Source organism: Bos mutus, chromosome 17 (genome assembly GCF_027580195.1).
Source record: "Bos mutus isolate GX-2022 chromosome 17, NWIPB_WYAK_1.1, whole genome shotgun sequence".
In the NCBI taxonomy this organism is placed as follows: Eukaryota; Metazoa; Chordata; class Mammalia; order Artiodactyla; family Bovidae; genus Bos; species Bos mutus.
The window spans coordinates 3004535-3031529 of record NC_091633.1 but is presented as its reverse complement, the minus strand read 5'-3'; the positions used below and the strand labels follow the sequence as shown (position 1 = coordinate 3031529).

At 44.8% G+C, this 26995-nt stretch overlaps 1 protein-coding gene across 10 annotated transcripts in view; it reads right to left on the bottom strand.

The window, feature by feature from the left end:
• MORC2 (MORC family CW-type zinc finger 2) overlaps positions 1-26995 on the bottom strand; it is a 49032-nt gene that overhangs the window by 17965 nt on the left and 4072 nt on the right. For 9 of the 10 annotated variants that reach the window (XM_070385842.1, XM_070385846.1, XM_014482473.2 and 6 more), the window contains 10 exons: positions 22945-22998; positions 20826-20860; positions 9729-9797; positions 9150-9240; positions 5646-5754; positions 2074-2233; positions 1850-1961; positions 1322-1447; positions 809-888; positions 101-183 (listed from right to left, as the gene is read on the bottom strand). In XM_070385842.1, coding sequence (XP_070241943.1) covers positions 101-183; positions 809-888; positions 1322-1447; positions 1850-1961; positions 2074-2233; positions 5646-5754; positions 9150-9240; positions 9729-9797; positions 20826-20860; positions 22945-22998 — 919 coding nt within the window. Of the gene's footprint in view, positions 1-100; positions 184-808; positions 889-1321; positions 1448-1849; positions 1962-2073; positions 2234-5645; positions 5755-9149; positions 9241-9728; positions 9798-12338; positions 12654-20825; positions 20861-22944; positions 22999-26995 lie in introns of all 10 variants that reach the window. The other variant, XM_070385847.1, reaches the window with a different exon arrangement.

Here is a 26995-nt window from a genome sequence, read left to right as displayed (position 1 = left end):
TAGTGACTACAGAAACATCAACATATCCCATTTCACAGCTTTAGCGCAAGGGTTCGTGATTGGCAGGACATGGAGCCAGGTCAGCAACACTGAGTCTCACCCTGGAGTCCCGCGTGAGGTCTCCGCCCAGGCGCACTTCCAACGTCCGAGCTTTGCTCTCTGCCTCCCGTGCCTTCTCTTCAGCTGAAACCCAGAAGAAGAAACCATGATAAGGACGCAAAAGGTCAAAACTCTTGGTCAATTCCCCCTTAGTGTGCAGTCCCCATGGGATGCGATGTTTGACACTGTCCGGGAACACGGGAGCGCCGGAGCACAGACTTGCTTGGAAAGTCAAGGAGGCTGCGAGGAAAATAGACACATTTTCCCAACTCTACAAATAAATCAGACAAATAAAAAACTGCCCAAGGCAGCAAAAACTAAACGGTCAGTAGGAGCTGCAAGTTTCCAACATCCTCAGCAAATCACTCTCTGCAAGCGGCCAAGAAGCTCTGCCAGCATGAGAGACCTTGAAATTTTTGCCCTGGAGTCAAGAAAACCAATTTCATGAGTATCTGCGCCAGAGGCCAGCGTGGGATTCTTCGCTTTGGGCAGATGAGCTAAGGAGTTAGTGCTGCTTTAGGTAAGTGCCTATAAATGGGTGAAGGAGTAGCCTGGGGAGAAAAACTGCTGAGGCGACTGGAACGTGGAGGGAGGGTACAAGAGGAACCGGAGCAGAGGTTCAGGACAGCCCACCCCTGGGTGCTGGATGGAGCTTTTGCCACAAGTCCCCAGACAATCCTGCCAACCCTCCTGCCCAAGGGTTCATTACCAATCCTCGCCACGTGCTCAGCTTTCTTCACCTCCTGCTCCGCACGGGTCTTGAACCGGCTTGATGTGTACTTGTACATCCTGGGGGAGAGGTAGGTAACCTCAGGGCCCAAGTAAGAGGGACCCAGGGCAGCAAAGGTCCTCGCCGGCCACCCCGTGAGTCGAAGCTGGGTTTCTTTTAGCAAAAAGACTCAATTCCCTACTCCACTTGCCCTCTGCCTCCTGTTCCATCTCTGAAAAGCAGCCTCCCTGCACTCACTGACATAGCCCCCTGTGCCAGCTGAGCACCCTCCACCTTAGAAGGCACATTCAGCGAGCCCCCCGAGCCAGCTCCACCCCTCCCTCAGTACCCAACAAGTTTCTCCGCAGTAAATCGCAAGCAGTTTAAAGGCCCAAATGCAGTCAACACTGTCAGCCACTCATCCACCACGACTCCAACAATGCCCCAAAGACACTTGGTCAGGCCCCGTCCTAGGCCTGAGGAAACAGCAGGCCCAGGTGGGCAGGCCCCTACCTGGGCTTGTACAGGCAGCAGGAGAGCCGCTTGGTCTGCACCTTGTGCCCATGGATGAAGATCCGCATCCTGGGATCAATGTAGAGCACGGCAGCGTAGGCACGGAAGGAGCGGCGCTCTGGCTTCCTGGAGGTGCGGGAACAGAGTGTCTGTCTCTGCCCCACTCCCAGGCCACTCCAGGGCTGGCTGCACAGCCTCTCCTCAGGCTCTCCACCTTTCCACTTCCCACCTCGGCTTCTCTTGCTGTCGAGGGGTGCTTTCCCTGGGTGGGCACGTGCCCACCACATCCCCACTATAGACTCGGCAATTCTGCGCCCCTCTAGGCCTCTGTCTCTTCCTCAGTTAAGGAGTTGGGGCAAGGATCTGGATTAGCTGAGGACCTGCTGTCATCCTATTCATCCCTTCTGCCTCATGGCAGGAAGACATGCATTCTTAGATTTGCCAGCTCTAAAGCTGGGGAGTTCAGGGCACATGCTCACCCCTCCCCTCAGGCCACCTCCCTTTGCCTCCCTCCCCAGCCACACTCACGTGCCCTCCAGCGAAGTCTCTGCCATCTGGATATCCCGTGGATTTGAGACTATGTCCAGCTCTGGCTCTCCGTTATCCATGAGTTTGAGGTTGAAGATGATTACCAGCGTTCCTAGGAAACAGAAATCCTCCTATGGTTCTGCCAGGCAACCCCAGCCAACCCCACACCACTCAGGGCTCTGGCACGGTCCGATGCTAGAGCTGCAGGTGCAGAGCTTCCTTACCGCTGTCCCCAAGAATCTTCATGAACTGAGTCATCACCTCCTCTTCATTGCGGAAGGGAGAGTATTTGTAGATGAGTTCTGTCTCGATGGCAAACTTCTCCACGTTGTCTGTGACAGGTTCCCGGGTCCGAGCATTCCAAGTGGGCAACGGGACTATCACCTTTGGAGTGAGCACAGCAGATGCTTTGAAGGAAGCCCCAGAACAGCCTTCCCCCCAAATATGCATCCATCTTGTCCTTCCCCACAGTGGCTCCACACTGGCCCAGAGTCTCCAGCCAGGTGGCAGAGGCTCTAGCTTTGGCCCCTTCCCAAGGCTCAGCCTCAGGTGCTAGGTCCTCTGGGTACATATGCTGGTTGATGGCCAGGCGGTCTCTGCATGAGCAGGTCCCTGCTTGGGATGTCCTTGGTCACCCCCCCATTTTAGTAATAATTCGACTTTTTCCCCTAAGCAAAATATATTTCCAACTATCTGGTGAAACTCCAATACTTTGGCCACTTGATGCGAAGAACTGACTCATTTGAAAAGACCCCAATGCTGGGAAAGATTGAAGGCAGGAAGAGAAGGGGATGATAGAGGATGAGATGGCTGAATGGCATCACCGACTCAATGGACATGGTTTGAGTAAACTCCGGGAGTTGGTGATGGACAGGGAGGCCTGGCGTGTGGCAGTCCATCGGGCCGCAGAGAGTCGGACACAGTTGAGCCACTGAACTGAAGTGAATCCGAAGGTACACACAGACATAACTTACAACTCAGCAATTCTACCCCAGTTATCTACCCTAGGAGAGATTCCTGTATGTACTTACCGACACATGTGTAAGAAAAACAGCAATAACTACGGAACAGATAAGCTAAACTACAGCGTATTCATAGCACGGAATTCTGGGCAGTGATGAAAATGAACCACCTACAGCTACTGCGTCAGCAGAGACGGAGCTCACAGACAGTGACGTGAAAGTGGCAGCGTACAGAATCAACAACAAAGCCGAGGGGGGAGCTCCGCAAGGAGGGGCGTGGGTCCCCTTGTTGATGTATGACAGAAAACCACAAAACGATGTAAAGCAGTTATCCTGCTGTTAAGTTAAAAACAACCCTACAGTACGGGTCCATTTATATAAAATTCATAACTAGGAAACTAAACTACTGTTCACGAATGCATACACAGGGGACAGAACTATAAAACAAGGAAACGATCATCCCCAAAGCAGCTTCTTCGGAGGTGAAGTGAGGATATGGTGGGTGAGGGGCACAGAGGGACCCCCAGCCTCAGTCTATGACGGTGGCTATGTGAGTACCTGCTTTATGATCTACAGTGTTAACTGCTGCTCTATAGCAAAGCGATTCAGTTACATACACCCAGTTTTAATATGCCCTGTCATATGTATGAGATTTAATCTTACATCTAAGTAATCTTCTAAAAAAATCCTACTCTTGTCAATTATACCTCAGTAAAGCTAGGGGGAAAAAGTCCTACTCATTCTTCAAAAACCCTACAGCAAATGCCACTTCTCCAGAGGCATCAGCTGAACCTCCCGCAGCTCCCAGGGAGCCCTGTGGCCTGGGATTCCCTCTCCCGAGGGAACAAGCTCTGCACCCCAGCAGGGTCGAAACTGATGCCCACCCTGTGCAGAAGGGGACTCTGTGACTTAACAAGCTCTGTGGTGATAAACTGTTAAGAGTTCTGAGGCACTTCACTGGTTTCTAAGAACCAACCCTGGGGCTGGTTTGGACACATTCCTACCCAGCTGAAAATGATCTTATTTTAAAATCTTGGCTGAGTTCACACTAGAGCAGGATCCAAAACAGTGACCTTCTAGCACCAAGTAAGGAAAAAATTTCACCCTAGCTTTCCGGCCAGGGGTACTGAGCCCCATTTGTGTTCTATGGTCTGCGCCTCTCGCCACACCTCTCATCCTTCTCAGCACCCCAGGTGACAACCGCATCGCTGTAACCTGTGGGCACTTCACCGCTTTTGGCATCGCCTGCCGTGGGAACACAGCTCCTTTTCTTTCGGTGTCGCCACTCTCTTGGCTTCCCCTGCACACTAGGACCTCAGCCGTCCATGAACCCTCCTCCTTCCCCTTCCCCTGTCCAATTGACTGACCACCAAATTTGAGGCCCCACGAGATGACGACCACTCATATTTATCCAACTTCCTGCTGGAGTCCCGCCAGGCTACAAACAGCCACGGCCTCTAAACACCAGTGCCCTGATCTTTCCAGTCCAGCCACCAAATAGCCAAACTGATTTTTCCAAAGAGAATCTGACACTGTCACACCCCTGCTTAGATTCCCTTTAGTGGCTGCTTTTAATAAAGTCTCACACACTTCCCAAGGCCTGGGGGTCAAGTCCAACTTGCCCTCCCTGTTCTCCAGAGGCTTCTACCATCTGCCAAGCCCCCACCCACTCTCAGGACCTGGACCACTTCTGCTGACATGCACCCCTCCTCCTGCCCCCCTCAGTCATTCACAAAAAGACCCGAAGAGCCCAGCAGGGGCTGCACCCTCCGGCCCCTCCTTCCCAAGAATGCCCTCCTGCTGCGGCACCTGACTCACTGAAAAGGCAAACGCTCTCTGGCTCACCAAGAAAACGCGCACGAGCTCATCTACTGCGATGCAACCTCACATCTAAACAAGGCCAGGGCCCGTCTAAGCACAGCCAGCCAACACAGATGAAAGCCACTGAAACTCTGACCGAATCCGCCTGCTTACACGACAGACATGTTCTCTGCCGACCCGCTCGGCCTCCTTTCTCAACCTCTTGCCTCCATTTCTCACAGCAAAGGAGGTAGTCCAGCCTGAGGCTGGGCAGGCCAAGGCCTTCCATGATCCTCCAGTGAGCGGGCATGGACCTCACCAGACTAGCTCTGCAGATATCTGAGCCACCAGGCCCAGAATCAGCTGGGTGACTTATGTTTTTAATTACCAAAAGGTTTCAAAATCAGAATATTCTAGAGTCATTAGGCCTTCCTTCTAGTGTAACAATAATCAGCTGGGGCCGAGTGACAGTTGCCACTTACCGAAGAACTTACACTGATTTCCCATGTGTTTACCTGCTTCACTACCCACCCAGGCCCCTGCGGGTAATCAGACTGCCTCTCTGATACCGACGGTGAACAGAAAATGCACTCAGGGCACATGGCACTGAATCACCATCACACCGGAAAGACAGCGCTCTTCCTATTATTATCACCAGCTGTGGTCTCCACCCGTAGTGGGGGAGGCCCCAAACACTCCCCCTGATAAAACAGCTCTCCGGAGGGACACCCCTAGCCCCGCCCCACACCCCAGGACCAAACTCAAGCTGCAGATCTAGGAGAGATACAAATGCACGTCTTGGCTCCTGCCATGTGCAGCCCCATTCTTAGAACAACTGTTCTCTGAAGCTGTGAAATGATACCTGCCTTAACCCCTTAACTAATTCATACAACCAGTTGGCTAATCCCCTAACCAGGGATGTGGCTGCAATTCTGAAACCCCAACAAGCTCAGCATACAAGTGACCTGCGAGAAGAGTCTGGACAGAACCGGGAGACATGGGATGGTGACTGGGAACGTGAGGAGGGGACCCACCTCATCAATGCCTTCCTCCTCATGAAAGGTGCGTGACAGGAAGAGGCAGGTCATGGTGTCTTCCTTCTTGGTGAAGAGGATAAAATCCTTCCCGATGCGCATCGAGCCCCTGAAAGGGAAGCAGACAAGGATTACTCTCCCAGGGAATCAAAAGCTCGACTGAAAAAAGGGCAAATCCCTGCTCTGGGTGTGATGAAACTGCCTTTGGAGGATTCTCCTGAAGGCGTCCCTGGGGCCCAGGACCCCCTGCTGAACGCCACAGCCCTTGAACCCCTTCCTCCCCTGTGACACTCCTCCTCCTGCCCTTCACGGGCCCAGCTCTCCTTACCACCTTCTCCACAAGGCCCCACCACACTAGGCTCTCTCCTCTCTCACCACCGAGCACCAGCCCCAGCCTGTCACTTCCGTGCTCTGGGCACCTCCCAGTCACACAGGCTTCACTCCAGTAACACCTTCAACATGTCGACTTCCACACTGAGCATATCCAGCTCTCACCCTGTCCTTGCTCCGCTGACACTAACCCACCCCATCCACTCGTTGAAGGACAGCACTGTCAGGAAAAGGGAACAGCCCACAATACCTGTGCTCACAAGTCCTCCAAAAACCAGGGTGACCTCGAGGCTCAGCCAAATACAGGGCTAACCAGGCAAAGCATCACTGCTGAAGAGTTTCAAGGCGTTCTACTACTGGCTCACGGCCTATAACCACAGCCATCCTGGGTCTTGAATTGTATTGTTATGTCTACTCATTAAGCCACTGGTTCCTGCTGTAGGACCCGAGTGATTTCTGAGAAATATGCCTCGAGGCTGACTTCCAGAAGGCAGAAGCCTGAATGGAATCAACTGCCCCTTCCTCAACTTGGCCGAGTTAATCCTTCTGAGGAGCAGACAAGGACACACCTTTCCCAACAATATGAAACAGGGTAAAAGCGTGAAACCCTGGCGGAGGGGTGCCCACCGAACAATGGCCACGCGGTTCCCGTCTCCTGAGCAGCTTCTGTTACCTCATTAGTCCTCTAAGACCCCAGGGCGGTGATGGTGGTGCGAAACCTTATTACTCTCTTCTGTGTACAAACACAAGCCGGGCCGGCATGCCAAGCACACGAGTGAATGCCATGACCCACTTCCCCAAACATTCGGGAAAACTCCAGGACACTATCCAGAGACACCCTGGGGGCTGCCAAGTTATGTCTCTCGTTCTCCGTTTTTCGAGGCGCTGGCAATGCTCCCTTCCCCACACAATCCCATGGTCCTCCTCCTGAAGCCTGCTGCTGCTGCGGCTGCATCACTTCAGTCGTGTCCGACTCTGTGCGACCCCATAGACGGCCTCCTACCAGGCTCCCCCGTCCCTGGGATTCTCCAGGCAAGAACCCTGGAGCAGGTTACCATTTCCTTCTCCAATGCAGGAAAGTGAAAAGTGAAAGTGAAGTCACTCAGTCGAGTCCGACTCTTAGCGACCTCATGGACTGCAGCCTACCAGGCTCCTCCATCCATGGGATTTTCCAGGCAAGAGTGCTGGAGTGGGGTGCCATCGCCTTCTCCTCCCTGAAGCCTACCAGAGGCAAAATGCGGCGAGCCAGCTTGCCTTCTGTCAAAGCCTGCTCATGCCCTAATTTGGCAAAACCTCCCTTTTGTGCCTCTTCCCTCTGTCTTTGATCCTGACCTTGGAGGGGAAATAAATAGCAACCACTCAAAAATGCCACTTCTCTGCTGACTTCTCTGCTTCTTAGCCCTCTTCTCACCACAAATCACTTCCTCCTGAAACTCTTAATTTCTAAATTCATCTCAAAATGAATTCAGTCTGAACACTAGATGGCCCCATCTCAATGGCTCCTCCCCAAAAGGCATTCTACTAAAATACGCTGATGACAACACTCCCAACTTCTGTGTGTTTTCCTTCCCGGTCTTCTAAGCACTTTCAGACTCACATTTCATCTGCTCCCGAAACTTGCTCAGTAAGGAAGAATGTCAGGGATTAGAAACCCATATTTTACAGCAGGAAGCAGACATTCAGAGAGGTGAAAGGGCTTGTCTGCAGCCATAGAGATGATGAAACCACATGGGAGGAGGCTGCCTACCATCCCGGAGGGAAGTCCAGGCTTCTTACATCTGACACATCAGTGGCTGGAGACTTAGATGACCACACCAGAATCACCTAGGGAACACGTCAGGGGCAAAAGAAAGGTTCCCAGACCCTACCCCAGGTCCACCAAAGCAGGCCAAAAATTTAGCATGGAAAGATTAAAGAAGGAGAGAGAAAATCAGAAGTGAGAAACCAGGCTAGGGCACTCACGGCCCTGAGCGAGAGCACGTAGTTCTTAACCCACTCACATGCGTTACACCCCACGTTACAAAGGAGGAAGCCGAGCCTCAGAGGGTAAGTGACTGATATCACATCCGAACCCTGGTTCATCTGACTGAAGTGAGGCAGACAGCAGCTCCGGCCTTGCCATCAGAAAGACGTGGTGCACACCTCAGCCCCTGGGCATTTTCACACCTCTGGGCAAGTCACTCCACCCAGATAAACCTTGCTTCTTGCATCTGAAGCCCTGCACCTCACAGGGCTTGGGTGAGGATTAAACTACATCACCCAGGTGAAGTTTTTCAGCACAGTGTCCAGCACGTGCTAAGTGCCTGACACTGAGAGACGAGTGGGAAGTCCAGGCATTAGGTCTGTGTAGTCGTGGGAGGCATCGTCTCTCTCCCGCACAAGCCCAAGCCTGCTGCACAGACGCACAGCCGATGCTGCCGCCCGGCCAAACACGCCTCAAAGAGCACAACACGCTTCCACAGCAAGACCAGAAACATGACTCAGAACTCCATCTGTACAAACTCTAATCCCAATAAATCTTAGTCCATCCAAAGGTATGTACAGCTGGAAGTGAGCATTTCAGAAATAGAAACCCTTCTCTTGGGGCTTTGCTCAAAACCAGAACAACACATTCCACACACCAAACAAGTGGGAACCAAGGGACTCAGAAAGTAGTCCCAAGGGATATGAAGACATAAGGTAAGTCCCTGCTACAGGGCCTGGCAGGACATGTGAGCAGCAACCAGGCCCTCCATGTGGGGGAGGCTTTGGGTCTCTCACCCTGGATCCCCAGTGCCTAGCACAAAGCATGCCAGCTGCTCTGGGAACAATGCTGCACCGGGAGACCCTCACCACCTCAGATGCATCCCCAGCACACAAAACGACCACGAGCATCCTCAATCACAGGTACAAATGAGAATTTCCAACCAGAGGGGAGGCACCCTTCCAGAACACAGTGCTCAGAGAAGCCTACAGATTCTCCTCCTCAACGGTTCTGGAAATTCACACTCTTTCATCTGTGGCATAAACCAGACTGAAAGTTGGTTTAGTTCACGTTTCTGGCCATCAGTTGCTAAGTCCCTAACCACCACCCCTTCCTGACTGTCCTCCTGTTCCAGGATTAAGGTGATGAAGTGACAGGGAGAGCAACGCTTGATTTTGTTGAGTCCTGTGACGGGCTTGTGGTATACTTACGACTTTAACCCGTTCCCGTACTGCCCGATCTGGGTGGACTCAGGCGTTCGCTTGGCCGACTTCCCGAACTGGATCACGCTGGCAGCATCACCTGAAGAGGCAGGCGAGAGAAAAAGGGCAAAGTGTGCTTTTCTTTCCCAGGCTCTCAAAAATAAATCCAAGCGGGGCTGTCTGTCTACTGAAAACCTCTGCCAGGAAATTCACAACTGGGAGGCAAATGGAGGAAACCTCCGATTGGCCTGTCAGCACCACCATCACGAGGTCCTAGTTCCATTACCAGAACGCACTAACTAGGCTGGGGCAGGCCACCACAGTTCCAGCTCCAGGATGTTATGCAAGCCAATGTCAACAGACAGGTAGCCTGACGGACTTAAGGCTGCCATTCAGATCCTATCTCCCACATTAGGACAAGACCTGGCAAATCTGTGAGTGGAATTAAGCCTGAGATGTTGCAAGAGACTGCCCTCACCCTTCTAGTCACAAGAGTGAGGCAACAGAAAAACAAATTAACACAATAAGCATTTTATAAAAATGCTTAGTTACATCCTCCCCAAAAGAAGCAATCAGCCCATCACTTACTTGGATCCATTCCCGCTCCATCATCCAAAAAACAAAGCATAAATCCTCCTCGAAGGTCCTCTCGCCTTTCTGTAAAAGGAGGAGCTGCCATTACTAGGCGGTTACCCACCAGAGGGCAGTGACTTGGGTATGATTGGAAGGCGGATCCCTGTGGAGCTGGGCCCAAAAAGCCTTTTCTTTCCCAGGCTCTCAAAACTCAAAGGTCTGAGCCTCATTCAACCCAAGACCCCCCACCCCAGGAGCGAGACCGAACGGAGCGCAGTGAGAGCCGCCTGGTTTCCCCCTGCACCTGCTCGAAGGGCCTGGGAGGAGGGGCAGTCACTGGACAGTAAAATACGGTGCAGCTGTGGCCAGGCATCCTGGCTGATGGGAAGGAACCCCACGGAGTAAGGCCACCATTCCAAGGGAAAAAAGAAGCCCCCTGCAGCGGCCGTTGCTGCAGCAACAAGTGGTCACTCAGAGTAGTCTGGTCCAAGTACACCATGAACCCATATAAGAGTCTCCCAAATAGGGAAAGGGCTGCTAAACCAGTTTCCAAGGTGCCCTTCGACGCCAGTCACGAGGCTGACATGGGCAAAGGAGGAACAGCGCAGGTCTTGGAATCAGGAGACCATGTACACTAAAAGGAGGAAGGCCAGTTTACAGTGCTACAGAGGTAAGTCCAAACTGGCTTTGGAGTCTAGTTCCTAACTGAGGACATTTCTATCTCCACCAAGCTACAGTTTGCCAACTTTATACAACTACCTAAGCAAGGGAATCTCAGTCTAAAATGCTCTGTCCTCCCCTCCGGCTGAAGATTCAAGTAAATTATAATTGCCTCTTAAATGGGTTAATGTAATTTAAAATGCTATTTCAAAAGTACAATAAGCCACAGAAATTTTCAAGTATCACTTGCTGTTCAGGAAGCTGAACTTTCAGTTCACTTCAGTCGCTCAGTCGTGTCCAACTCTTTGTGACCCCATGGACTGCAGCACGCCAGGCTTCCCTGTCCATCACCGACTCCCGGAGCTTACTCAAACTCATGCCTATCAAGTCGGTGATGCCATCCAACCATCTCATCCTCTGTCGTCCCCTTCTCCTCCCACCTTCACTCTTTCCCAGCATCAGGGTCTTTTCAAATGAGTCAGTTCTTCATTTCAGGTGGCCAAAGTATTGGAGCTTCAGCTTCAGGATCAGTCCTTCCAATGAATATTTAGGACTGATTTCTTTAGGATTGACTGGTTTGATCTCCTTGCAGCCCAAGGGAGTCTCAAGAGTCTTCTCCAACACTGCAATTCAAAAGCATCAGTTCTTTGGCACTTAGCTTTCTTTATAGTCCAGCTCTCACATCCATACATGACTACTGGAAAAACCATAGCTCTGACTAGACTAAATTTGACTTTGATGGCAAAGTAATGTCTCTGCTTTTTAATATGCTATCTAGGTTGGTCATAGCTTTTCTTCCAAGGAGCAAGCGTCTTTTAATTTCATGGCTGAACTTTACTGAAACATTAACAAATGCTTCTTGATAGTTCAAGCATAAGGACCTTCCTGGAAGCCCGACTTGTAGATAAGAAAATTTCTCCTTGTGGCAGAGCCTTTTATCAGTCTGGAGAATCCAAATGAGATCTAGTGAGCAGAACCAAGTGCAGAAAAGGGACAAAAATCTTCAGTTTTCTTCTGGAGGAAGCAAAGTGTCAGATGGAGACTCAACTGGGTCAGGGACAGAGCATGGTACAGGAAGTGTTCTAAATGTAGCCAAGAGCCATTTGCTTGATGATTTAGCCTAAGATGCACATGAAGACTCTGCTTTGGGAGCTAGAAAGTGGTTCAAGCCAAGTGCATCTGAAAAATCTCCAAGGATTACTGGTATTTCTTGAACACTACCTAGGAAGTTGCTTCCAGGCCCTTGCGTTTGGTAGAATAGGACTCACAGGCTGTTTTAACACACAGTCATCTCTTAACGCTGGCTCTGAGATCCCTTTCTTGCTCAAGGACTTCATTTTAAATCTTTTTCATACCGTTTAAGAGACACATCTATGGAGGGTCCTCCTGGCCATATAAATGACACACAGCCTGAAAGCGTCTAGCAGTGTTCAGGTCCATGGTCATGTGCAGCCAAGACAGACTAGCTGACATGGCAGTAACTCCTTCAACTTCGTAAACAAAACAAAACCAAACCAGGCAGTATGGCATCTTCACAATGCTTCACAATCACACATTTATTTGATGTGCCCGGCCCTGTAATGAAGATAATAGCCAAGAACAATGCCACTATGACCACTGCCTTCAGGGAGCTTCCAGTCCAGTGGACACTATCCCCTGCAAGCATATGGTTAAGGAGGGTTTAAGCAGAAGACAGAGAAGAGCGTCAGCTCGAGCAAAAGCAGTGTGCGTTTAAGAATCACCTGAAGAGCTTGTTACAACAGATTCTGGGCTCCACCCTGGAGGATCTGAGGTCTCCATCTGCATTTCTAAACTGTTCCCAGGTGATGCCAATACTGTCCACTACTGGACCACTCTTTGTAAAGCAGAGCTAGAGTTAGCAAGAACTAGAGGCTCCCCTGCCTGCAACAAAACCCCCAGACGTTCCAGCAGTTAGGACATGCATTCCTCACACCTTCTACTCACTTTAATCAACCAACTGAATGACATCCGAAGCCTCGAGGAAAGGATTCTATGAAGCTGGTGGGAGTTCTGGACAGAGGAGGGGCTCTGGGCAGCTGGGGATTGTCTGCGCCCCCTCTCAGCATACATCCTAGAGGAGGACAGAGCCAAACTGCCTTCTGTGCAGTTGGCCTCAGACGCTGGTGGCAGCTTAGGACATCACAGAACCGTGTGGGAGGCGGCCCATCTAAGCTACCCCTAGATGACCAAGTCTGGCTTCTCCCAATTACTGCAACATTCCTCCATCCAGCTCCCACTGGGAAGAACAGGAAAAAGAAGCTGGAGGAGACATAAAATGGAGCTTTAAGTGAACCATCAGAGGTAACAAGATAACGCTGTCCTCAGCAGAGGCTGTAACAGAACGACCGTCAAGTTATTCATCGTACTCTGCAATCTGTTTGAACAGTATTCATTTCAGCTGCATTTGCTCTAAGTTTCCATTTACTAACCACTGACCTGGCATCACAAGAGGAATCTTTCTTTGAAGCACAGCAGTCCCTATCGAAGGAAGTCCAGAAAGTCAATAAAAACAGTCTGACAGGCATGTTCTAGTCTGGCCCCATCTAACAGGAACACGTTGGGTACTGGAGTCTGGTTTCTTTCTCACCCTTCTTTAAGCTGTAATGTGAATTTGTGGCAAATTCAAACTACATTTGATGTTTGGGAAGATTTCTAAGTTCAGGATCAAGCTACTTTTAGAAAGGGAGACAGGAAAATACGTTCCCTGATAGATTAACAACAAAAACTTCATATTATATTATTAATTCTATTATCCTCCATACAGTTTGTCCTTTATGAACTAAAGAGCCTCTTGATGAACGTGAAAGAGCAGAGTGAAAAAGCTGGCTTAAAACTCAGCATTAAAAAAAAAATGAAGATCAAGGCATGCGGTCCTATCACTTCATGGCAAATAGATGGGGAAACAATGGAAACACTGACAGACGTTATTTCCTTGGGCTCCAAAAATCACTGCAGATGGTGACTACAGCCATGAAATTAAAAGACGCTTGCTCTTTGTAAAACTATGACAAACCTAGAAAGCATATTAAAAGGCAGAGACGTTACTTTAGCGACATAGGTCCGTAGAGTGAAAGCTATGGTTTTTTCAGAAGTCAATGTATGGATGTGAGAGTTGGACCATAAACAAGGCTGAACGCCAAACAACTGATGCTTTTGAACTGTCGTGTTGGAGAAGATTCTTGCGAGTCCCCTGTACTGCAAGATTAAACCAGTCAATCCTACAGGAAATCAGTCCTGAACATTCATTGGAAGGACTGGATGCTGAAACTGAAGCCTCAATACTTTGGTCACTTGATGCGAAGAACTGACTCCTTAGAAAAGACCCTGATGCTAACAAAGACTGAAGGCAAGAGGAGAAGGGAAAACAGAGGATGAGATGATGGGATGGCATCAGCAACTCGATGCACATGAGTGTGAGCAAGCTCCAGGAGTTGGTGATGGACAGGGAGGCCTGCAGTGCTGCAGTCCAGGGGGTCACAAAGAGTCGGACACAACTGAGCAACTGAACAACAACAAATTCTATTATCCTACTTGTAAAATGAGGTAGCTTTTATTTCTATTGAATGTGCTAATGTAACACTGAAGTAGAAGAGTGTGAAGCTGGGGCACCTCAGTCAAGATTCCCAGTCTCAAGGCACTCGGAGTAAATGAAGTCTTTTCCCAAAACGGTAGAGTGCTTAGTGCTTCTATCATGCCATTTAATCTGTAACTACCTTGACAGTTCCCTCTAGATCAAGTTATTCTTCCCTAATCAACTGTGGAGTCCTGCCATCGATAAACAACTAAATTCTCTAATGGCAATTTAGCAAAGGCCCCACCTCATACTCTCTGGACTCCTCCCAAAGTCCTCCCAAAGCACAACAGGTAACACTGAGCACACAATAAAAGTACACTGGGCCATTTGCATTTAAATTGAAATCCAACTGCTCTGTTGCATTCCAAGTGAAAGCACTGCGTCTTTGCTGAAATCCACCCACCAAAGGTGGTAAACGACTGAAAGACTGAAATGAAAGGTCAAAGGTGGTAAACAGGAGCAGAGATGATCTCTTTTAAAAGTTTTTCCGAGGGAGAGGGTGGGAAGATTTGGGAGAATGGCAAAAAAAAAAAAATAATAATAAAAAAATAAAATTGTGACACAAAAAAAAAAAAAAAAAAAAAAAGTTTTTCCCATGAATTCCCTGGCTGTCCAGTGGCTAGGATTCCTGGCTCTCACGCTGTGACCCTAGGTTCAATCCCTGGTCAGGGAACTAAAATCCCATAAGCTACACAGCCAAAAAAAAAAAAAAAGCTTCTTCCAAAACAGGATGATTTTTTCCCCTTCCACATCACTTGCAGTGGAGACATATTCTCTGCTTTGCCATCTGTGCGATGATGTAAACAGCTTCGACTTCTTCCAGAGGTGGTAGTTCTTGCTCCTCACTGAAGCACTCTGGGGTGGGAGACCTACTGTGGTGCACGAATGATACCTCCACCCAGCCTCCAGTTCAGTTCAGTTACTCAGTCGTGTTCGACTCTTTGCGACCCCGTGAATAGCAGCACGCCAGGCCTCCCTGTCCATCACCAACTCCCGGAGTTCACTCAGACTCATGTCCATTGAGTCGGTGATGCCATCCAGCCATCTCATCCTCTGTCGTCCCCTTCTCCTCCTGCCCCCAATCCCTCCCAGCATCAGAGTCTTTTCCAGTGAGTCAACTCTTCGCAGGAGGTGGCCAAAGTACTGGAGTTTCAGCTTCAGCATCATTCCCTCCAAAGAAATCCCAGGGCTGATCTCCTTCAGAATGGACTGGTTGGATCTCCTTACAGTCCAAGGGACTCCCAAGAGTCTTCTCCAACACCACAGTTCAAAAGCATCAATTCTTCGGCGCTCAGCCTTCTTCACAGTCCAACTCTCACATCCATACATGACCACAGGAAAAACCATAGCCTTGACTAGACGGACCTTTGTTGGCAAAGTAATGTCTCTGCTTTTGAATATGCTATCTAGGTTGGTCATAACTTTCCTTCCAAGGAGTAAACGTCTTTTAATTTCGTGGCTGCAGTCACCATCTGCAGTGATTTTTGGAGCCCCCCAAAATAAAGTCTGACACTGTTTCTCCATCTATTTCCCATGAAGTGATGGGACCGGATGCCATGATCTTTCTTTTCTGAATGTTGAGCTATAAACCAACTTTTTCACTCTCCACTTTCACTTTCATCAAGAGGCTTTTGAGTTCCTCTTCACTTTCTGCTATAAGGGTGGTGTCCTCTGCATATCTGAGGTTATTGATATTTCTCCCGGCAATCTTGATTACAGCTTGTGCTTCTTCCAGTCCAGCGTTTCTTATGATGTACTCTGCATATAAGTTAAATAAACAGGGTGACAATATACAGCCTTGACGTACTCCTTTTCCTATTTGGAACCAGTCTTTGTCCCATGTCCAGTTCTAACTGTTGCTTCCTGACCTGCATACAGATTTCTCAACTAGACCATTCAGGTATGACCTAAATCAAATCCCTTATGATTATACAGTGGAAGTGAGAAATAGATTTAAGGGCCTAGATCTGATAGAGTGCATGATGAACTATGGAATGAGGTTCGTGACATTGTACAGGAGACAGGGATCAAGACCATCCCCATGGAAAAGAAATGCAAAAAAGCAAAATGGCTCTCTGGGGAGGCCTTACAAATAGCTGTGAAAAGAAGAGAAGCGAAAAGCAAAGGAGAAAAGGGAAGATATAAGCATCTGAATGCAGAGTTCCAAAGATCAGCAAGAAGAGATAAGAAAGCCTTCCTCAGTGATCAATGCAAAGAAATAGAGAAAAACAACAGAATGGGAAAGACTAGGGATCTCTTCAAGAAAATTAGAGATACCAAGGGAACATTTCATGCAAAGATGGGCTCGATAAAGGACAGAAATGTATGGACCTAACAGAAGCAGAAGATATTAAGAAGAGGTGGCAAGAATACACAGAAGAACTGTACAAAAAAGATCTTCACAACCCAGATAATCATGATGGTGTGATCACTCATCTAGAGCCAGACATCCTGGAATGTGAAGTCAAGTGGGCCTTAGAAAGCATCACTACGAACAATGCTAGTGGAGGTGTTGGAATTCCAGTTGAGCTATTCCAAATCCTGAAAGATGATGCTGTGAAAGTGCTGCACTCAATATGCCAGCAAATTTGGAAAACTCAGCAATGGCCACAGGACTGGAAAAGGTCAGTTTTCATTCCAATCCCAAAGGAGGGCAATGCCAAAGAATGCTCAAACTACCACACAATTGCACTCATCTCACATGCTAGTAAAGTAATGCTCAAGATTCTCCAAGCCAGGCTTCAGCAATATGTGAACCATGAACTTCCTGATGTTCAAGCTAGTTTTAGAAAAGGCAGAGGAACCAGAGATCAAATTGCGAACATCCGCTGGATCATGGAAAAAGCAAGAAAGTTCCACCTGGCCTAAGGGTTATTAAAAACCATCTTCTAACTTTCTTATGTTATGACCCATTCTCCTGTTATTCTCTTCTAAAAATAAAAGAAGTCTTATTTTCACCACTTGGCAGAGCCTTTTGAACAGAGGTTTTTAGAACTTAAGCAGGATAGCTGATTTTTAACTGTTTTGAGTATTTTCTTTGCTCCAAAGTGTATCAGGCAGAAGGAAATCGTATCTGGGAATATTCTTTACAATTATATGACACTGGAAGTTCTAAGAATTACTTTCTATTGAGGGCTTATTTCCATTGATCAAAATGGGTCTGTAAAGAGAAAGGGGGGTTATATGATAACCATATATTCCCATAAAAACTCAAGTTTTTCAAAAGTGAGGCAATGCCAGCCAAACTGGATTTAAAAGCCATCTTCCTCTTTTCCACTTCCAAATTTTTAGCACTCAAATGACAAAAAATGTGCCGGTACAAACACTGAACAGGCAGAAAGCAAGCTGTTTATTAAAAGGTGGGTAGGGCAACGAAGAAGGCAAGGGCACGCCACTCCAGTACTCTTGCCTAGAAAATCTCACGGATGGAGGAGCCTGGTAGGCTGCAGTCCACGGGTTGCTACTAGTCAGACACGACTCAGCGACTTCACTTTCACTTTTCACTTTCACGCATTGGAGAAGGAAATAGCAACCCACTCCAGTGTTCTTGCCTGGAGAATCCCAGGGACGGGGGAGCCTGGTGGGCTGTCGTCTATGGGGTCGCACAGAGTAGGACACGACTGAAGCGACCTAGCAGCAACAGCAGCAGTAGGGCAACGACAATGACTAAGATTTCTGTCACTGCTATACACACTCCATAACAAAGAAAGGACTTTACTGCCAAAGAGCAAAGCCAATCAGGCAAAAATAATAGACGGTGTCAATATTTTAAAATTCTAAGCAAAGCAGCCCTATTTCCCACCTGACTCCTCTGCCTGAGAACATCTCTGCAAACCTCAGTGCCAATCCAGTTACACAACTGTTTTGTACAACTGACACCAGCAGCTCTTCAAGTTGGGATTTGTCCTCACCAAGATTACAGAGGGATAAGATGGCCTTCAACAAGATCTTTCTTTGGCTGCAGAAACTACGAACCCCACAAACCTGGCCACCTGCTAACTCCAATCAAGAAAATCAGTGGTACTTGGTCATTTCACTCCGCATCAACCCAATTAATATCCCAGTGGCTTTCTTTAAATAGATACATAGCTCTGGAAAAGCTCTATACAGTCAGCAAAAACAAGATGAGGAGCTGACTATGGTTCAGGTCATGAACTCCTTATTGCCAAATTCAGACTTAAATTGAAGAAAGTAGGGAAAACCACTAGACCACTCAGATCAGATCAGTCGCTCAGTTGTGTCTGACTCTTTGCAACCCCATGAATCGCAGCACGCCAGGCCTCCCTGTCCATCACCAACTCCCGGAGTTCACTCAGACTCACGTCCATCGAGTCAGTGATGCCATCCAGCCATCTCATCCTCTGTCGTCCCCTTCTCCTCCTGCCCCCAATCCCTCCCAGCATCAGAGTCTTTTCCAATGAGTCAACTCTTCGCATGAGGTGGCCAAAGTACTGGAGTTTCAGCTTCAGCATCATTCCTTCCAAAGAAATCCCAGGGCTGATCTCCTTCAGAATGGACTGGTTGGATCTCCTTGCAGTCCAAGGGACTCCCAAGAGTCTTCTCCAACACCACAGTTCAAAGCATCCATTCACGTATGACCTAAATCAAATCCCTTGCGAATATACAGTGAGAAATAGACTCAAGGGATTAGATCTGACAGACAGAGCCTCAAGAACTATGGACAGAGGTTCGTGACACTGTATACAAGGCAGGGATCAAGACCATCCCCAAGAAACAGAAATGCAAAAAGGCAAAATGGTTGTCTAAGGAGGCCTTACAAATAGCTATGAAAAGAAGAGAAGCAAAAAGCAAAGTAGAAAAGGGAAGATCTACCCATTTGAAAGCAGAGTTCCAAAGAATAGCAAGGAGAGATAAGAAAGCCCTCCTAGTGATCTATGCAAAGAAATAGAGAACAGTAGAATGGGAAAGACTAGAGATCTCTTCAAGAAAATTAGAGATACCAAGGGAACATTTCAAGCAAAGATGGGTACAATAAAGGACGGAAATGGTATGGACCTAACAGAAGCAGAAGATATTAAGAAGAGGTGGCAAGAATACACAGAAAAACTATACAAAAAAGATCTTCAAGACCCAGATAACCATAATGGTGTGATCACTCACCTAGAGCCAGACATCCTAGAATGTGAAGTCAAGTGGGCCTTAGGAAGCATCACTACGAACAAAGCTAGTGGAAGTGATGGAATTCCAGTTATTTCAAATCCTAAAAGATGATGCTGTGAAAGTGCTGTACTCAGTAGGACAGTAAATCCGGAAAACTCAGCAGCGGCCACAGGACTGGAAAAGGTCAGTTTTCATTCCAATCCCAAAGAAAGGCAATGCCAAAGAATGCTCAAACTACCTCACAACTGTACTCATCTCACACACTAGCAAAGTAAAGCTTAAAACTCTCCAAGCCAGGCTTCAACAGTACGTGAAACATGAACTTCCAGATGTTCAAGCTGGATTTAGAAAAGGCAGAGGAACCAGAGATCAAATTGCCAATATCCACTGGATCATAGAAAAAGCAAGAGAGTTCCAGAAAAACATCTACTTCTGCTTTATTGACTATGCCAAAGTCTTTGATTATATGGATCACAATAAACTGTGGAAAATTCTAAAAGAGATGGGAATACCAGACCACCTGACCTGCCTCCTGAGAAATCTGTATGCAGGTCAAGAAATAATAGTTAGAACTGGACATGGAACAACAGACTGGTTCCAAATTGGAAAAGGAGTACATCAAGGCTGTATACTGTCACCCTGCTTATTTAACTTATATGCAGGGTACATCATGAGAAACACTGGACTCGGTGAAGCACAAGCTGGAATCAAGATTGCTGAAAGAAATATCAATAACGTCAGATATGCAGATGACACCACACTTATGGCAGAAAGCAAAGAACTAAAGAGCCTCTTGATGAAAGTGAAAGAGGAGAGTGAAAAAGTTGGCTTAAAACTCAACATTCAGAAAACTAAGATCATGGATGGCATCCAGTCCCATCATTTCATGGCAAATAGATGGGGAAACAATGGAAACAGTGAGAGACTTTATTCTGGGGGGCTCCAAAATCACTGCAGATGGGTGACTGCAGTCATGAAATTAAAAGATGCTTGCTCCCTGGAAGAAAAGTTACGACCAACCTAGACAGCATAAAGCAGAGACATTACTTTACCAACAAAGGTCTATCTAGTCAAAACTATGGTTTTTCCAGTAATCATGTATGGATGTGAGAGCTGGATTATAAAGGAAGCTGAGCACCGAAGAACTGATGCTTCTGAACTGTTGGAGAAGACTCTTGAGATTCCCTTTGACTGCAAAGAGATCCAACCAGTCCATCCTAAAGGAAATCAGTCCTGAATATTCATTGGAAGGACTGATGACAAAGCTGAAACTCTAATACTTTGGCCACCTGATGTGAAGAACTGACTCATTTGAAAAGACCCTGATGCTGCGAAAGACTGAAGGCAGGAGGAGAAGGGGGCAACAAAGGATAAGATGGCTGGATATCATCACCAACTCAATGGACATGAGTTTGAGTAAACTCCGGAAGTTGGTGATGGAAAGGGAGGCCTGGCGTGCTGCAGTCCATGGGGTTGCAAAGAGTCATACACAACTGAGCGACTGAAGTGAACTGACTGATAGATCTGGGCACCTCGCAGTAGTTCCCTTAATACCAATATTCTTGATTTCTATTAAATACCTGATCAGGGCTACCTGTCTTGCCTAATAACCTGGAGTAATCAGGCTGTCTACCCAGACTCCAGAAACTAGTTATCTCCCACTCATTTACTTTTAGGCACAACAGTAAATTCTTCTGGGAACTGGGCATGAGAAGGAAGACTGGTATCTGTCTTACCTGCATAAATATCAATTCTCGTGGCATCAGCATCTCTGCAAAGTTGGGGGAAAAAAAATCAATATTCAAATGAGAATATGAAGTATAACCATCAAGATGCACAGTACTGAGTGGGATACATACTATTTTGAATCTATTTTCAGGAAATCATAAAAGAAATTCTATATACATTAAAGATATACTTTTACATTTGGTAACACACTTTTCCTTATATGTCTGTGAAACACCTCTGGAGCTCCAAGTTATTTAAAACAATCACAAGATACATAGGGTCTGAATACACCTTTTTTAAATAAAAATTTCACAGTGAAAACAGCTAGAGGATAAATAAGAACATTCCTTTACACACTAAATGACTCCAATCACTCGTTTGACTGCGATCATAAACAATGTTCCAATATTTCATCCATTGTTCTTTCTCACCAAGATTTGAGAAAAAAAGGAAAACAATACTCTGCCACAAAGCCTAAGAAAATCAGGTCTTACGGTATATACACTACAGTCAGTACACTGACTCATGAGCCTATAATCTTATCCTCCCTAAACCTGAAAGGAAGTTTAGGGCACCCCATTAGGTCCCAGTCATCAGCTGAAATAAAAGCTCAGTCATCAGTGAAGTCTTCCATAAAGGCTTGAAAGTAATCTAGCCCAATTCTGCCAACTGCAGGCAAAGAAAATGAGGCACTGAGTTTCAGTGCTTTTAAATGCAAAATAATCCACTCAAATCCATACAACTCTACAGCTACTTATTCCCAAAAACATAAAAACATTTCAAAAACAGAAGAGATCGGCAAAGTATGTGTATGAGCAGGAACATACACTCCCAGGCAATCTCCAGTTCACCATGTAATATATAAAAAAGCAGCCTGCCAAAACACACTGTCGTATCACTAAACAAGTGGCAAATTCAAACATAGTTCCATTAAGCTACATTTTTAAATATAAAAATTGAGTCCACCAGGACTGAAACAATTGAAAAACACTGAAAATGGGGCTTTTCAGGTTAAACAAGTTGTTAACTAGCACACTTCCATGCGCAGTCCAGTAAATAATAACAATAAAAGTATAACGGTAGACATAGGTAGACATAATTACCATTATGTCATTAATTGGACATCTGTTTAGAAAGTATTTTTGTCAACTCTTATCATCTTCTTCTTCATTAGTCATATTGGTCAATAAACACCATGTCTGAATTTTATGTGTGCATTCAGAAATCTGTGATATAATTATAGGCAGACTTTTGATTTAGGACTTCACCATCCCTGAACCAATCCAAACTTCTTTTCAGTCTTGCACAGTAACATTTAGAGGCTTCTATCACTAAGAACTCAGTATAACACCGTGCTGAAGAATGATTTCTTCCAAGCACAGCTGCTAACAATGGAAGATGCTTTGATCAACTAGTCTAATCTGACAAAAAAACTCACTCCTTAGCATCCGCAGGGGACTGGTTTAAGACCACCAAGGACAACAATATCTGCAGATGCTCAACTGCCTTCTATAAAATTGTGTAGCACTTGCATATAATCTATGCACATTCTCCTGTTCACTCCAAATCATCTCTATGTTACTTATGGTAACTAACACAATGTAAATGCTGTGTAAATAGTTGCAAGCAAGCAGCAAACTCAAGTTTTGCCTTTGGAACCTTCTGGAACTTTTCCAATACTTTCGATCTGTGGTTCCTTGAATCCACAGATGCAGAACCTGCAGATACAGAGGGCTGACTGTACATTTTGGGAAGACACAGAACTCTGAAATAATTTTAAAGACATAGATGGTTTACTGTCCTGGTAGCGCAAATTTAAACAGTTTGTCCTAGTAATTAGATCCCTAAGTTTTTATCTTAATTCCCTGTGTTTCACAACAATCATCTTGTTCTAACACATAGGGAAAGTAGCTTTGGAGGTTGTAAGTTCACTATTTTTAGTCTGCAACATACAAATGAATGGATTATCAACCAATGTGCTATTTAAAATACTTTTTGGGTAAGATGCCTCCTAGGAGTGAGTCACATATGCAAAAGAACTGCCTTCCTCCCAAGCCTTCAGAGATCAGAGATCACAAAAACCCAATAAGTTTTCAAGAACAGACTGCACACCTGAGGACTACATACCTTGCATTATCAACTAGTTCAGCAAGAGCACCAAACAAGAATTCATGAGTGGTTCTGAAATGATAAATATTAAGAATCAGCAAAAGAATTATGAATTAAGCTATAGTTCTAATAAAATGTCAAGGTTATAAAATATTTAAAAGGTTTATTGGAGAAAAAACTAAAATTGCTACTTGCATCAATTTACACTACTCAAGTTTTAAACTTCTCCACAATTCTTTCTAGAGCTCAGATGTACTACTGCTAAAGCAATGTTTTTCACTATCCATATTCTACCTAGAAAAATATCTATGTTTTATTTATCATTGCCTTTACCGGCTGTCAGTTTTTGCACATCTGTAAGAACACTCAATGGAGAAATCATTACTATTTAGCTTTACCAATACCTTTGTGATGATTTACTGGTGAAAAACCATTCAGTCTTGTGTAATTTATATGCAAAAATACTCTACTTGAAAGTAGGGAGAAAGGAGAAAATAATCCAGTTTTTGATGCTCCCTGATTTTGGCCAAAACCAAAACTTTCTCCACATAAAGGAATCCATAATACTCCTGAACAACCCCTTCCTAAGAGGAAAAAGGTTTGGTGTGGTCTCCTAGGGTCCTTGCTCAAGTTAGTCCCTTCCAGAAGGATAGCCAATGGTCATCTCCTCCTCTAGAAGGCTACTCAAAATTTAGGTAGGATAAATTCACAATTACCATATTCACAGCACAATAAAGATGGTATTAATGCATGTTTTCCTCTATTTACACCGTCTTTAATTTGTGCTATTTCCCATAATAGCCCTCATTAGAACCACCTAGAATTTTTTTTTTTTTCCCCTGGCCCTGTGGTGCAAACATATGGATAAACCCATGCCCTTTGCAATGGAACAGCAGTCTTAACCACTGGACTGCCAGGGAAATAAAGAAACTCTTACTTTTGTAAGCATTAACCCACATAATATATTACTATCATAATGTAAAAAAAAACATATTATTCCAGTTAATTTTTTTGTATACAAAGTTTCAGTCAATAGATGAAGTGAAAATTTCTATATATATTTAGAATATACCAATATTAAAGAGCCAGCATCTAGGATTTGTGAGTACTTACTGTATTGTTCAAAACAAATTGTAAAACACTTGTTTATAAAATAAATACCAAAACTCAACTGTCCAGGAACAGTTTTTTCCTCAAATAAATCTTCAAATTTTTATAAATGCAATTTTTTAAATTAAAACTACTAGTCCTTGGAATTTTAGGAAGAACTTTTCCCCATGAGAACAGTGAATATATCTGTTGCTGATCCAAATGAAGTACCATGCTTTAACAAAAAGTAGAAATTTAATCTCCAATTTCCCTGAAAAGACCTCAAATTCCTCTAAATCTAATTCTTAATTATTTTACATGAAATAAAAAAATTTTCGCAAGGAAAAAAACCTGCATAAAACATCTATATCTTTAATTATTCAAAAATTTTTGTCTCCAAAAGTATCACCCTAAATTCTTCAAATTACCTACTGAAGAAACAAAAAATTTTCTGCATATCACTCCATGTATTAAATTTGGAGAAATAAGCTAGATTAAATAAATTGATTTGCTGAAAGTAATACAAGTTAAAAGTAAAAACTAGTATTTGCTCTAAAGCTTTCAACCAACCATTTTCCTGTCTGACTTTGTAGTGACTAAGTAACTTATGAAGTGAATTAGTTTTCTATACATTTTAAAATTTTTTGAAGGTTAAAATGTAAAATAACAAATTCCACTGCAATACTTCTCATTTCCTTGAATTCAAGGAATCTCAGAAGTAAGCTCCTAGGGTAGGGGTGGGGGACACAAGAATACAATCTGAGACTACAATCTGTGTAGAAATAAAGGAAGAATGAAATATCTGGCCTATGGTAGTGACAGTGGTGACTATGAATAATCTGGAAAACTAATTCTGATACCTCTGCCATCCAGGCAAAGAAATAAAAAAAAAAACCAGATATAGCAATGGCTTCTCACAAAACCTATTTTTTGTCACTTCACATGAAAATTAAAGACATTCAGAATTCAGTAACATCTCAAAAAGGAAAGGACAAAGCACTTCTGGCTAAGTTTTCACTGTTTTCTACACAATTAGAAAACTGCTTTGTATATTTAGAATCTAAAAACATCCCAAATGTCTTCGTTGTTCCACACAGTATCAATGCTGTTCCACAAAACGGATTTCAGGTAAGTTAACCTATCTTTCAACGTAGCTAAGGGGTGTTTTTATAATGTGCACTGACACTTCGCCTTTTGCGACAACTGCTGCTAAGGTCAGAGGCGACACTCAGAATCTTCAAACCTTCAACTGATCCTACTAATAAATGCTAAAGTTCGAAATATCTCTCAAATCATAACAAAAAAAAATACCAACTATAAAAGATCTTCCCTTTTTTTCAAATAATATTCAAAGAGATGCACTCGTTGCTAGCAAGCAGTTTAGAGTTATTTATATAAGGAACAAAGGAAATTCCTTTCTTCACAGACATAAAGATTCTTTACATGTAATCCAAGAAAGATCAACCATCTGGAAAAAGACAAAGATTTTTAACGAACTCTTTCACTTTCAACTGATTGTGGCTTTTATACCAATTGTGCCACAATCAAAATAGCTTTGCATCTCAGCATTTCCAATGACAAATTCAAGTTTAAATCTACTCATTATGTAAGGAAAACGGTCTATTTATATTCAGTCTGAATTGAAAGCAATAGAATATTTATAACCCCATCACACAGTAATACTGAGTTCTTAGATATGCAGTCCAGAGTTAATTGCCTTAACTGCTAGAAAATAAAGCTGAAAAATTCCAGGGCAACCTTTTTACATTCAAAGGCTTTAATATATTTAGTGTGAACCCGTATTTCAACAGGAATATAAATCACAAGAAACGTAAAGTTGAAAGGTTCCTCTACCTTCACTTCCCATATCAATAAAACAACTCAAAGATATCAAATGGCCGGGACAGTAAGCTTTTAAATGTGCCAACAGGAGTAGACATACACAGCAGGCATCTTATCCATAAGCACCCTGCTCTATCAAACCGCTTAACAATACTGCAAACAGAATGACCTAAGATATGTACCTTCTGCCAAAGGAACATCACGACTATTACTCCATCTTGAATCTAGCACCTAGACTGCTCATGGACTTTTCAGCAGCAGTCACAAAACCCACCACACCAAACAGCAGTAAAATCATAAAACTATTTTTATTCAAAAACCCTAATTTCAATCATCTCGTATCACCAATTTGCAGTATTTTAAAGAAATTCACCTAAGACTTTCATGTTAGAATTTCCCAGACCTGCCTCAAACCCTTACTGATATAGTCAAGTTAATGTAGAACAATACCAAAACAATAATAATTCTAAGCAGGTGTTTATTATCTTCAACAGATGCTCGAGAACTTATTAAAAATTAATCTGCCTAATGACCATCCCCAAACATCAAGTTGCTATCACACTGACCAATTTTTGGTTTATATGAGCTAATATTATAACTAGAACAAATAACTGTCATTATCTATTTGATATTTACTATGAACTATGTGCAATCTAATTACTTTATAAACATTATTTTATACAATCCTCATAAACATTGTCAGATTAGTCCTGTTTTGTAAATGATGAAACTGAGGCTCATATAAGTAGACCTACCCAAGAACACAGCCAGGAAGCAAAGAGAAGCCTGGCTGGCTCCCAAGCCCATGCTCTTTCTACTGCATCACACTGATTCCTACCCTTCTATCCTGGATTCTGCTAAATGGGTGCTAAGGAGTCATTTCTTTCACAATATACACCATGGCAATTTATAGATATCAGACAGCCTAAAATGGTCTTGTGTTTTTTTAATTATAAAAAGGGAGAAGGGAAACCCTCCCTTCTCTGAAGGTTAACACCATACCACTTAACCCAGTGGACACATCTACCATCCTTACCATTAACAAGTCACATTCTCTGAAAAATTTTAAATTTGTTTCCTCTAGAAATGAACTTCCAGTCCGGTCACAATAAAGGTCTTGAAACTGGTTACAAACCAA